Raw genomic sequence first — 12595 nt, forward strand, 5'->3', positions numbered from 1 at the left:
AATATCGACTCCGAATGAAGTGATTGATGCTTTGTCGTCCGCTGTGCACACAGCTGCGAGTCGTATCGAAAATGGCCCTCCGGACAACGACCCCGCAGGCGCTGCGCCGCCGCTGGGCCAATGGGCTGGAGGTCGCCCTGGTCGACGTCCGCGAAGAAGGCCCCTATGCCGACGCGCACCCGCTGTTTGCCGTGACCGTGCCCGTGTCGGAGCTGGAAGCCAGGCTGCCGGCCCTGGTGCCGCGGCCGTCGGTGCCGCTGGTGGTGTACGACAGCGGCGAGGGCCATGCGGCACGGGCCGTCCCGCGCATCGCCGCGCTGGGCTACCGGGACATTTCCGTTTTGGAAGGCGGTCTCGCCGGCTACGCAGACGTGGGCGAGCTCTACCGCGACGTCAATGTGCCCTCCAAGGCCTTTGGCGAGCTCGTCGAGGCCATCCGCGCGACGCCGTCGGCCCCGCCGCGCGACATCTTCGACGCGCTGCTCAGCCGCCCCGACAGCGACGTCGTCGTGCTGGACGCGCGCCGCTTCGAAGAGTACAACACCATGAGCATCCCGCGCGGCCGCAGCTGCCCCGGCGGCGAGCTGCTCTACCGCGTGTTTGACGCGGCGCCGTCGCCCGACACGACCGTCGTCGTCCACTGCGCCGGCCGCACGCGCAGCCTGATTGGCACCCAGTCGCTCGTCAATGCGGCCATCTCCAACAAAGTCGTGGCCCTGCGCGACGGCACCATTGGCTGGACCCTGGAGGATCTGGCGCGCGGTGGTCTGCCGCCGCTCGAAACGGGCAAGACCGCGCGCGTACCGCCGCCCTCGGACGACGGCGTCCGCCGCGCACGCGAACACGCCGCGTCCTGGGCCGCGCATGTCGGCGTGCCCATTGTCCAGGCACCGCAGCTTCTGGCGCTGCTGGCCGCGCACAGCGCCGACGAGCGCACGCTCTACCTGCTCGACGTGCGCGATCCCAGCGAGTATGCCGTGGACCACCCTGCCGGCTTCCAGTCGGCGCCCGGCGGCCAGCTCGTCCAAGCCACGGACGAGTGGATGGGCGTGCGCGGTGCCCGGGCTGTCTTGTATGACACGGACGGTGTGCGCGCACGCATGGCCGCCTCGTGGCTGCTGCAGCTGGGGTGGGAGGTCTACGTCTTTGATCATGCGGCGGCGCTGCCCGCACTCCCTGGTCCAGCACCGCATGCTCCCGCATTTGTGCCTCCACCGCCTGCCGAAGGTGCCGTTGCCGTTGCGGCTGACGACCTCAAGGCGCTGCTCGACAACAAAGGCGCCACAGTGGTCGACCTCGCGCGCAGTCCTGCCTACCGCAAGGGCCACATTCCCGGTGCCTGGCATGCCTCGGGCCCAGAGCTCGCGCGGGACCTGCAGGCTCTTGTTCGCGTCCACGGCCAAGGCCAAGGCGACGGCCCGATTGTTCTTACATCGCCTGATGGCATCGTCGCCCAAGCAAATCTCGTCGACGCACGGGACGCCGTGGCGCCGCGTACCGTACTGTTCCTGGCCGGCGGCACAGCTGCTTGGACGAGCGCCGCGCTGCCTCTGGAGACGGCAACGGGCACAAGCAACGCCCGCTGGCTGTCACCCCCGATTGACGTCTATAAGCGGCCCTACGAGGGCACAGGCAACGACCGCGAGGCCATGGAGGGTTACATTGCGTGGGAGCACCAACTTGTCGCGCAGCTGGCCAACGACGGCGTGGCCAACTTTCATGTTGTGCGAGACACGCGGGCGAAGGCAAAGTCATCATGACATATACTTCAAAATAATAACCAATTAAAGCGAAGCAGCTCTTTCAACACATTATTTGGTTTGGACACTGTATAATAATAATACTACAATGGTGTTTTTGAAATGATAGTAAAAACACAGATTGAAATTGAACTATCACTGCAAGACGATCAGGGTTTTCTTGCATATTTCAATTTCTATTTTCTTCTTCTTTCTCTGCTTAGTTCTGTCCTTTTCCTCGTCCAGAATGTCCCAAACTCCACCGCCTCTCTCACTCGACGTCCTCCCATACACGGCTAGCCAAGTCTTTCAAGTCGTGCTCGGATATCTCGATATCACGTTCACCGTCAGAAGCAACAGGTGGGCGCCGGAAAAGCTCCTCAAACCGCAGCACCAGAGGTGCACCGACGACGGTGAACAGCGCCGCTGCACGGTCGTTGGGCTGCGTGTCAAGGATATGCCCAGGCCCGGACCACGAAATCTCCATCTGCTGCTGGCGCGTGGGTTCTCGTGGAGCGGCTGCCGCACGCGTCGCCGCGCGCGTGGTTGTGGCGCCAAGGCGGTAGCTTTCCGGGCCAAAATGCTGCTCAGCGGTCCACTTCTCTATAGTGATCAAGGACCGGCGGATGACGGTCTTGACCAGGACAACGACCTTCATATGGAAGTTGGACGCTGAAAGCCACCAGCGGCCTTTGGCGCGCAACGCAGCCATGGACTGGCTAACACCCGCTTCGATAACTAGAGCTGGCCACCGTTGGTTGTTGTATCTGTTGCCCCGTCGTAGGCCGCCGCCAGAGTCTCCCTCACCATGGCCACCGCCACCAGGCAACGAGAACCGAGTCGCCTGTGTGCCCCTCCATTCTGGATCAAGTCCCATTGCAAACAGCTGGCGATCCACCAACGTGTACAACCGACTGTGCGCCTGTTCGTGAGGCGCGCTGGGGACGGTCACAATCGCAATCTCTTGGTCGGGCAAGAAAAAGAGGCGCAGGTGGCGTTCGCGCCGGTCCCGCTCGTTGCTCAAAACGTCAAAATTGGCGGGTGACATGTTGCCGAACACAAGGCCATCGAAGCGTCCTTGGCCGGGCATGGCCTTGGCTGCGCGTTCGAGTTGCTTGAAGACATCGGCGACGCTGGTGAACGCCATATCCGCTTGCAGGGGCCCGTCCTTGTCGTCCTTGCCGTCCTCTGGCTTGTCGGTCTTGCCGACATGGCTAACATGCGCGTTCATTGTCGTACTCGGAGAGGTGGTCTTTGTGAAATGAAGTTACCGGTTGCGTTTGTTCATGTCGTCGCCTCACGCAAGGACCTAGGTCGTGACGTGGAGCAGACGCTGCAGGTGGTACACTTTGGAATAAAGACCTACCCTCATCACCAGAACGTAGCTCGAGATCAATACATATATATATATATATAAATCTGTACTATGTGCTCGTAATCAACAGCACTTCTGTTCGGTTCATGTGGCCAACAATGGTAATGATATTGTAGATTGAAAACTGGAAACTGGCATTCGTCTGGAGTCTGAATGGAAAAGACATATCCATAGACAACGAATGCATTATTCGATGCCGTTCACTTTGTGAAACGTAAGGCCGATTAAATCGAGCTTAGTGTGCAGGCCTCAGTAAGTCAAGTAAGTCGCAATGTACTGACGCTATTGATCTCCCACCTACAGAGTACGTTGTACCGACAATAGTAACGTGGGGAACAAACGAGCTACGGGCTCGCCCTCGGAAAGGACCTTGAAAATAATGCACACTGGGATAGTATTGCGACAAAAGAAAGTTGATATACCTAGATAAAGACTGCAAGGACGCGCTCAACGAATGCATAATACAGAGAGTGAGATGCCAACGCCAAAAGGACAATGGCAAATCGAAAAAATAGAAAGGCGACACAAGGCAACACAAAGGACACATTTCAACATATCGACGCCACCCCGACTATTCGAACCGATCAGGCAGCACAACCGGTGCCACCAGCGTCCAGATGTACAGCGCGTAGCACCCCCACGAGCTGACAATCTTGACCCACGTCGCCCAGTACGTGCGGCCCACCGTCGCAAAGTCGCCGTCCCGCGTCGAGTCCTCGTAGTTCATCGTCAGCAGCGTCGCCACCCACGCCGTCGCCAGGAAGAAGATGATGTGGAACATCGTGTAATTGTACTGCGTGCTGCCGCGCTCGTCGTCGCCCGACTTGCCGCGGCCGCCGCGGCCGCTGTCCTCGTCGTCCGAGTCGTCGTCGTCGTCCGACAGCATCGCGTCCGCCGGCAGACTGCCCTCGGCCACTGCCCGGCGCAGCGCCTCGGCGCGCATCTCGCGGCGCGACGGCTGCGTCGTCACCAGCCCGTGGGTGCTGTAGCTGCTGCTGCCGTCGTGCGCGGCGTCCTCGTCGTCGTCGTCGGGCAGGCGGATGCCGCCCGTGCGGCTGCCGCCCAGGCCGAGCGTCTGCGTCGCCGCGCGCGTCGTCGTCCACGCCACCGTCAGCATCGTCACAATGGCGCCAATGACCACGGACGTCGTGCGCGTGCCCTGCGCCAGCAGCAGCGGGTTGCAGTGCTTGTCCTCGGTCGCGTCGGGCTTCATCGAGACGGCCGACATGGTCAGGTACGTGCAGTAGACCGCCACCATGGCCGCCTGCGCCAGGCCCGCCTTGGGGTTGTACTCCTGCACGGTGGGGTGCACAGACACGGCCGACACGACCAGCAGCAGAATGAGGTTGATTGTGATGGCCGCCTGGTTCATGGAGCAGCCGCCGCGCCCGAAGAAGACGTATTGCAGGACCGTCATGGCAATCGAGCCGAGGTACATGCCGAGCGTCGAGCCGACCAGCACGGCGCGCCAGACACGCGACTCGGTGTTTTCAATTTGCTCCAGGCAGTACTCGGCCCACGAATGCGCCATGTCCACGAGAAGAATCAGGCCGAGAATCAAAAAGAGCATCGCGCCCGCGAGCGACACGTAGTTGCCCCAGAACAGGTAGAACTCGTCGGGAATCAAAAACGACAGCACGATAAACGCCAGCCACGCAATGATCTTGGGGCCCCAGTAGCCGTTCTGCAGCGCCGCCCGCGGCTGCTTCGACGAGGACACGCCAATCAGGAGGCCCGCAAAGATGAGGTGGAACAGGCCGAGCGCAAAGTTGATGCGGTGCACCGCCAGCCAGCCGTAGCACTGGCCCGTCGGGCAGTTGATCTTGACGTAGTCGAGCATCAGGTGTTCCAGCTTCTTGACGGCCCACGGCGTCTCCATGATCCACGCCAGGATCGAGTTGATGAGGAGGATGAGCGCATAGCCGATGCGCGTGGCCACGCTGTTGCCGCATTTCCCGCAGGCGCTGCACACCATCGAACACGTCGCCGCACCGCAGCAGCTGGCAGCAAACGAGAGGACCTAGAAACACGCATGTCAGAAATCGTCCCCGCAGAAGAGAACAGCCGGCCGTTGTACGCACCGTTGTCGCACTCGGTACCGCGAGAAGCGGCAACGAGAGAAGAGCGCCCATTCTGGCGGCTGGCGTTGCGGGGCGACCGGCAGAGTCGGAGAGGTTGGCGTTTGTCAAAGAAGGCAGACGATGGCTGTATCGTTTCGGAGTAGGGTGTCCGAGCTCGTGGAAAGGCGTAGACGACCCGTTTGCGATGTGGTGATGTGGTGATGTTGTGTTGAAGAAGATGACGAGGAATGAGGAAAGTGGCGAGGCGCCGAAAGAGGAGGCAGGCACTATGGACAAGGCAGACCTGAAGCGCTGCGCCCGAGTGGGTCATTCCAGCGCCATGTTTCCAATGCAAAAGTGCACGTGATCATTTGTTGTCACATGACATATCACATGAATCTCCAACGAGAGTATCCAAATTTGCGCAACAGCGTCGGGACCCAAGTCGCAAGTATGGGTCCTGGGCGTTTTGTATTGGCTGCAACGGGTGCCACTCGTCCTGAGTCCTCCTGTATCGGTCTCACAACACCGTCCCCATATCGGAATGCCAACAGCCATTCCGACCGGAGCCAAGTGCACATTAAGAGCAAAGTGCACGCGCTGCAGGGCAGCTGCGACCCATCCGCAGTGCTCGTGCTCCACCACCACCTACACGCCTTCCCAAAGCTGCAACCCACGAGATTGCGCCAGCGCCTTCCCCCTGTGGACTGCCGATAAGGAAGGGATGAGACAGCAAGAACGATCCGAAAGCTGTACGCATCAGTATCCTCAGCCGCTCTTTCCCCGTTTCGATTTTATTTCCGCCCTTTCTTTCTTTCCTTCTTTATTTCTCTTCTCTTCTTCTTCTTTGCATCTCTCAGTATCCCTTTTCACCGCATCTCCGTTTCGTCGTCTGTATCAGCAGCCATCCAATTCGCCATTTCGCGCAGCTATCGTGTCACCGCCGCACGCACATCGGCCGCTGCCGACGTTCTAACAACACTTCCTTGTGCACGCCCGCCCCCTTCCTCGGCGCACGATTTGCCGAATGCCGGCGAAACCGGCCTTTCTCCGACAACAGTCGTTCGTTGCCATGATCTTACGATATCACCACCTTTGATTTCTGTACTACTTTCCATTGTTCCGACGGACAGACAGCCTTCCGTCTGCTGTCGTCTTCGCCGCCCCAGATTCGCACAGCATCCCGCCCCCGACCTAGCTGGCAAGCCTAGCCAGCGCCCCTCGAGATGCACGACCAGGCAGACCACCGGGCACGCCTTGTGTCGAGCGTGGCTGCCACTGTCATCTCATTAGCATGCGGAACAAACGTACGTCCCGGCGTCGGAATGAACAGTGTCGGCAGGATGAGCCATCTCTAACATATGTCTTTTTTTTTTCTCGTCTCCAGTACGTATATTCCGCATGGGCGCCGCAGTTCGCCGACAAGCTCAAGCTGTCCGCCACCCAGTCCAACCTGATCGGCCTCGCCGGGAACCTGGGCATGTACTCCATGGGCGTGCCCATCGGCATGTTCATCGACTCGCGAGGCCCGCGTCCTGCAGTCATTGCCGGCTCTATATTGCTGGCTCTGGGTTACTTCCCGCTGCGGCAGGCCTTTGTTAGAGGATCCGGGTCCGTGGTCTTTTTGTGCCTCGTCTCGTATCTGACCGGCCTCGGCGGCTGCATGGCCTTTGCCGCGGCCGTCAAGACTTCGGCGCTCAACTGGCCGCACCACCGCGGCACGGCCACCGCCTTCCCGCTGGCCGCTTTTGGCCTCAGCGCCTTTTTCTTTGCGCTGTTTGGGTCGCTCATCGTTCCCGGCGACACCAGCGCCTTCTTGTTGCTGCTGGCCATTGGCACCTTTGTCCTCACCTTTGTGAGCTTCTTCTTCTTGCACGTGCTGCCACCCGCGACCGGCCACTCCCACTACCACGCTGTGGGGGCCACCGACGACGATGCGCTCAGCGACTCGCAGCAGCTGCGCCGGACCATTTCCGAGGAGGCGAAACTGGCCCGACGCGGCGGCGGTGGAGGGCGCGGGCGCTCCTATCAACACACCGAAGAACCTGGTAGGTCACTAGACGATGACGATGATGATCATGCCCACGGCAGCTACGGCGCATATGAAGACCAAGCAGACCGGGGCACAGAGGGTGCAGGGACGCGAGGACAAGACGAGGATGAGGATGTCCGGAAGGGCGTGGACGACAACGACGGCGACCTGTCCTCGCCGCAGGCACCGCGGTCGACGGCCATGACGTACGCCTCCATCAGCCACGAGAACGGCAGCTCGAGCAGTGCCTCGGCCTCGGCCTCGACCTCCGCTTCCACCTCCGCGTCCGCCTTCAACCCTTCTGCTGCCCCGCCTGCCGCGGAGGATGCCGACCAAGATCCGATGGACGAGACGTCCTCCCTCGTGTCGAAAGCGTCATCACTGCCCGGCGAAATTCTGCTGCAGAACAGTGTTGATATGGACCAATCCCACCGTGTAGACATTCGAGGCTGGAAGCTGCTGCGCAACGTCGAGTTCTGGCAGTTCTTTGCCATCATGGGCATTCTCGCTGGTATCGGCCTGATGACGATCAAGTAGGTCCCCCGGCGTTCGCTCGTCTACTTTGTTTGTTCTTTCCGGTGAACGCTCTAACATGTCCAGCAACATTGGCCACGATGCCAACGCCCTGTGGAAGCACTACGACGAGTCTGTTGACGAAAGCTTCCTCATTGCACACCAGCAAATGCACGTATCCATCCTGTCGATTGGCAGTTTTGCCGGCCGTCTTCTCAGTGGTGAGTGGCTCTTCCGCTGTTTCACGTTCTAATCACCTGCATTTGGCTGTGGCTGACAGGGTGCAGGCGTCGGCTCCGACTTTTTGGTGAAGAAGATGCACGCCAGCCGGGTCTGGTGTCTCGTCATCGCGGCCACGATCTTTGTCGCCGCGCAGCTCTTCGCCATCAACATTACCAACCCGCATTTCCTCGGCCTTGTCTCGAGTCTGTCCGGTCTCGGCTACGGCTTCTTGTTCGGCGTCTTTCCATCCATTGTCGCCGAGGCCTTTGGCATCCACGGCCTCTCCCAGAACTGGGGCTTCATGACCCTGTCGCCCGTTGTTTCTGGCAACATCTTCAACCTGTTCTACGGCCTCGTGTTTGACGCCCACTCGGTTGTCGAGCCGTCGGGCGAGCGGTCCTGCGACGACGGCCTCGCCTGCTACCGTGCAGCGTACTTTGTGACGCTGGCGGCCTGCGGGCTCGGCCTCGCGGTGACGCTGTTTGTGATTCGTCACCAGCAGAAGCAGCGCGAGAAGGAGGCCGGCAAGCGCAGTCTCGAAGACTAATGTCTGCTAGTCGTTGCTCATCTCTTCCTATCAACAAGCATTTCTCTCTCTCTCTCTCGCCTACACAATGCCTCACACTTTGTCCATTTCATAAATCTTTCTGTCTTCCTTTTTTGGCCTTGTCTGGAGTTGTTGGAATATCAAAGCTTACATTCTGGGATAAATCTTTTTTTTTGCATGCACAAAGCAGCATGTGTCCTTTTATTAGCGATCGATAAGGCTCTTTAAATAGTGTGTTTTCATACAAGATCAAATTGAAAAATATACCTATGAATGCCGTCACTGTGGCGATGGCATGTTGTTGCATACGCCTTTTCACGCTCCCTTTAGAGCCAAAACGCTACACAAGCCTTGGGCCTGTAAAAGTCGTGTCACTACAGGCCACTTCATGTAAGGCGCGTCTAAAAAGGAAAGGCGTCGGGCTACCCCGGCGGCCGCGGACCCGACAGCGAGTCCATGCCTGTAATGTACATCCAACGTGACAAACATTGACAGCATCCTCGTCCCCCCTGTCGCTTCGCATTAACGAGAATCCCTAGCAAGAAACAAATGTCTGGTGTGGGCACTGCCTTTGTCCGTCCGGTTTCGTCGCGGCGCGCCGATGCGGTCGTCGGACCAGCCTTCCTTCGGCTTGGACGAAGGCACGATCTGCTATTCTTGTAAAATGCCATGTAAATTATCCCACATATTCTTTTATGTGTGAGACTAAACGCGTTTTTATCAAATTAATAATACGTGTCCCGTGTGTGTTTAGTACGAATTCATCTGTCAATAATGGATAATCCTTTGGTCTATCGAAGTTGTTAACTCTTCTAGTGGTGCGGCCTATGGCGATTAGAGAACCTTGATGAACCCCTGGTCGACAAGAGCGGTATGAAGAAGCTGAGGGGTGACGGGCTCGACACTGTCGACATGGACCTTGTGGGTCTTTGTGCCATCGGACTTTGTGGCCTCATTCCAATGCTCACCTGGGCCAGGGCCGGACTCCTCCGGGTCTTGGTCTTGGATATTCCAGCCCGTGGGGACTGGATTCGAGACTCCCTCGACCATCTTATCGTATGACAGAACGACGGTGAGCTTCTCGATGGTGCCCCAGACCACCTCCAGCTCGGACGTGCGCTTGGGGCGCTCGCTAGGAGCCTTGGTGAAGTCGCCAACCTCGATGGCGATGAGGTTGGTTAGGTCGTGCTCGCAGAGGTACTGGGCCATGTCAGGGATGAACTGCGCGGGGATCTCGCGCTCCTTAAGGGGCGATGGGCCCGCGCCGAACTCGAAGGGAACCAAATCGTTGGCCTCGACCTTATAGAAGGTAGCGTGGATCTTGTCCTGGGCAAGAAGCGCGTCGATGATGGGCGTGGCCCTGGTCCACTTCATCCCTTCGACGCCAGTTGCGTCGGCCTCAAGGCGGATCGTCTTCTCGGGGACCCGATCATGGCAATGGAGTGAGTGAACTCCGAAGACGCTGTCCATGCCGTGGCCCTTGATGATGGCGAGCAAAGCGTTGATGTGGTCATCATGAGAGCCCTGGAGCCTGACCTGCTTCTCAATGGGGGTGAGGCCGTTGTACCTGTGTGCGAGAAAGAAAGAAATACATGAAGTCAGCAGGTGCTTTGGAGTTGTAGCGGCCCGTTTGTAGGTAGTTGTTGCAACCCACATCTCGTTAGAGAGTAACAAGTCCTTCTCCGTAAGAGCGCGGCCAATGCCTGGGATAGCAGCAAAAGGGTAGTTGACAGCGGCGGTGGCCATTTTTGCTTGGTTGTGAGTCGAGTGTATATGGTAAATGAATAATTGAATTGAGAAAAATCTGAGGAGATGGTTCGTCTGTAGAGTTAGGCTCTGATGCTGAAAGAAAACAAATATATACTCCTTTGATCGAAAGAGTCGGGGTATTTATATCCTTCCCATCCGATCAACCATAGGCTTGAAGATGAGAGCCAAGTCGTCTCTGCTTGAAAAGAGAGAGAGACACAGCGACACAGAGAGGTATCACCATCCCACTACCAAACATTGGAGCGCTGTAGCTCGAGCTGTCACCCTGCACGTTTCGATATGAATGCATGCACAGATACGGTCGAGGTCGTGCTCTCGACTCTCGAGGCCCCGCCTGAGACACAAACCCATCGCCCATCGCTGAGTTTGCCAGCAGCATGGTAAGACTCTACCACCCAACTCTCTGCATGTGAGCGATTTTTGAGCCCAATTAGATATCGCTGCAGGCCACCATCTTTACAGTCACATCTTCGTTCAATTTCTTGATATCATAGTCCGTATATTTGCCTCATTGTAGGAAAGACCCACACGGAGCCGCAGAATGACCACGGACGGCAGCACGGTCCCGCTTAATTCGTTCTCCTTTGTCACGCAGGTCAACTATAGGCTGCCACACACGTTAACGAAGGCGGGTTGCAAACCCCGAAGGTCCTTGCGTCAAACACGACCGCCCACATCCACTCGCACACACACGTCTGCAAAGGGTGGTACCATCGGTGATTTTGTGTAACTATGAATAACAATCTCAATCTAAGTGGACAAGGTAAGTACGGGCACCGCATATCATCTGAGAACGACGGCACCGAGAAAGCGCAAGTCCTCGCTCTCCTCTGTGGCCGCCACGCCATTCTGAAAGCCATTGGCCAAGAAGAGGCCAACTAGTCTTGCAACCCTGATGCGCTCCTTGTCCACGTCAGACACACCTCTCTCACCCCCCAGATAGTAGAACAGTCTGTCCCAGAAAAGGTGTTCGAGCTCCTCGAAATTGGGGTGGTAACGCCAAAAGTCCCCAGACGTGGTTCGGACCCCCAGCATGGTCTCGAGGCCCCCCAATGATATCCCAAACGGACCAACCTCGGCGCCTCTCCAGTCGCAGATGCCCAGCATCCTGCCCGTAATTTTGTCCACATGGATGTTGTTCTCGAGGAGGTCAACATGGTGAGGCACAAGCGGCCAGCTCTCATCAAAGAGGATCGGGACTTGAGGGATGAGAGCGTCCAGCGTTGAATGAAAGCGCCTAGGGAGCCCCCTGCGTAGTTGGTGGAGTAGCGACGAGTACGTGCTGAAGAGTTGGGCACGATCTGGCCGTGCCATGCTGTCGGGCGTGTTGTAATACGCCGACGTGAAGAATCTGCGCCAGTCAGCTCAGTCGACCGTTTGCAAGAGGGAGGGAGGAAGGGGTTGACATGCCTCGCGTAGTCATCTAGGGTGAATCGCAGGAGGTAACAGTCATTGCTCTGTAGCTCGGTTCGAGCTAGGTACATACAGGCCCCCCCCAGATTGTTCATCGTGTAGACAATGACACCGCCAGCGAGGTCGTCATGGTGCTGGTGTCTTGGTGCAAAGCCCGCATAGGCCTGTTCGATGTCTCGGAGAAGGTCCATATCTAGAGGGGAATTTGGAGCGCGGAACTGGACGACAACATCGCCACCTTCAACCGTGTAGCTGGTCCCACCTTGACTCGGTGTTGCGGTGACGGGCCTGCCAGCTATGTGTCGAGCCAGTTCGTTGCATTGCTCCTGTGTGACAGCAGTGTTCTCCTGAAAAAATCTTTGTATCTGGAACCGAGACAAGTTGGAAAGATTCAACGACATTGTGCAATATGTTTTATGTTGGCGCGGATGACGGGTGCTCTTGGGAATACAAATTTGAAAAAGAAGACTGAGGGTAAGTATGAGAGGCGGTTGTTGCCTGAGGCATAAATGACACCGTGCGTCCGGCCTGATATGCTTGTATCCATGCCTCCATGTTGGGCTGACACCTTCATGCCTGAGCAACGCAGACTTTGCGCTCTGGACGTGCTGTTGAGTATCTGGATATGACACTGGGTAGGTTTGTGAATGATAGGACTGGAATATAAATGCGACTAAGAGAGGTGTACGGTTCTGGCTCGCAACACGGCGTGTGAAAAAGTCAAAATGGTGAGCTGAAGGATGCTGAGGTCTTCGTGCTCATGACAAGACAAGCAGGACAAACCATTCCTTATATGCCTCGTCATTCGCATTGTCGCCGCCCTTGTGATGTACCTTCCCAAAACTGCTGGTCAAGCATCAGAACCCCCCCCCCCCTTCTTTTGTACCTAGGCGGGAAGCCCTGCAGGAGCAAGCCATAGTTGAG

General features: G+C 57.7%; 7 protein-coding genes across 7 annotated transcripts; 3 read left to right on the top strand and 4 right to left on the bottom strand.

Annotated features, from left to right (window-relative positions):
- Nucleotides 1-71: 71 nt before the first annotated feature.
- Nucleotides 72-1760, top strand: SPBR_08354 (uncharacterized protein; the record flags this gene model as incomplete). Its single annotated transcript, XM_040766592.1, has 1 exon — nucleotides 72-1760. The coding sequence occupies one exon, from the start codon at nucleotides 72-74 to the stop codon at nucleotides 1758-1760; it is 1689 nt and encodes a 562-aa protein (XP_040614878.1).
- A 250-nt stretch (nucleotides 1761-2010) lies between these two features.
- Nucleotides 2011-2970, bottom strand: SPBR_08591 (uncharacterized protein; the record flags this gene model as incomplete). The annotated part of the gene is made up of 1 exon (XM_040766829.1): nucleotides 2011-2970. The coding sequence occupies one exon, from the start codon at nucleotides 2968-2970 to the stop codon at nucleotides 2011-2013; it is 960 nt and encodes a 319-aa protein (XP_040614879.1).
- A 715-nt stretch (nucleotides 2971-3685) lies between these two features.
- Nucleotides 3686-5246, bottom strand: SPBR_08407 (membrane protein TMS1; the record flags this gene model as incomplete). The annotated part of the gene is made up of 2 exons (XM_040766645.1): nucleotides 3686-5134; nucleotides 5196-5246. The coding sequence occupies 2 exons, from the start codon at nucleotides 5244-5246 to the stop codon at nucleotides 3686-3688; spliced, it is 1500 nt and encodes a 499-aa protein (XP_040614880.1).
- Nucleotides 5247-6400: 1154 nt separating this feature from the next.
- On the top strand, nucleotides 6401-7743 carry SPBR_08473 (major facilitator superfamily transporter; the record flags this gene model as incomplete). Its single annotated transcript, XM_040766711.1, has 2 exons — nucleotides 6401-6481; nucleotides 6562-7743. 2 exons carry the CDS (start codon nucleotides 6401-6403, stop codon nucleotides 7741-7743), a joined length of 1263 nt encoding a protein of 420 aa, XP_040614881.1.
- A 55-nt stretch (nucleotides 7744-7798) lies between these two features.
- On the top strand, nucleotides 7799-8488 carry SPBR_08681 (uncharacterized protein; the record flags this gene model as incomplete). Its single annotated transcript, XM_040766919.1, has 2 exons — nucleotides 7799-7940; nucleotides 8007-8488. The coding sequence occupies 2 exons, from the start codon at nucleotides 7799-7801 to the stop codon at nucleotides 8486-8488; spliced, it is 624 nt and encodes a 207-aa protein (XP_040614882.1).
- An 834-nt stretch (nucleotides 8489-9322) lies between these two features.
- SPBR_08610 (uncharacterized protein) lies at nucleotides 9323-10234 on the bottom strand (the record flags this gene model as incomplete). Its single annotated transcript, XM_040766848.1, has 2 exons — nucleotides 9323-10055; nucleotides 10143-10234. 2 exons carry the CDS (start codon nucleotides 10232-10234, stop codon nucleotides 9323-9325), a joined length of 825 nt encoding a protein of 274 aa, XP_040614883.1.
- An 807-nt stretch (nucleotides 10235-11041) lies between these two features.
- Nucleotides 11042-11862, bottom strand: SPBR_08641 (uncharacterized protein; the record flags this gene model as incomplete). The annotated part of the gene is made up of 2 exons (XM_040766879.1): nucleotides 11042-11609; nucleotides 11741-11862. The coding sequence occupies 2 exons, from the start codon at nucleotides 11860-11862 to the stop codon at nucleotides 11042-11044; spliced, it is 690 nt and encodes a 229-aa protein (XP_040614884.1).
- Between the last annotated feature and the right edge of the window lie 733 nt (nucleotides 11863-12595).

Source organism: Sporothrix brasiliensis (assembly GCF_000820605.1).
Source record: "Sporothrix brasiliensis 5110 chromosome Unknown Cont22, whole genome shotgun sequence".
Taxonomy (NCBI): domain Eukaryota; kingdom Fungi; phylum Ascomycota; class Sordariomycetes; order Ophiostomatales; family Ophiostomataceae; genus Sporothrix; species Sporothrix brasiliensis.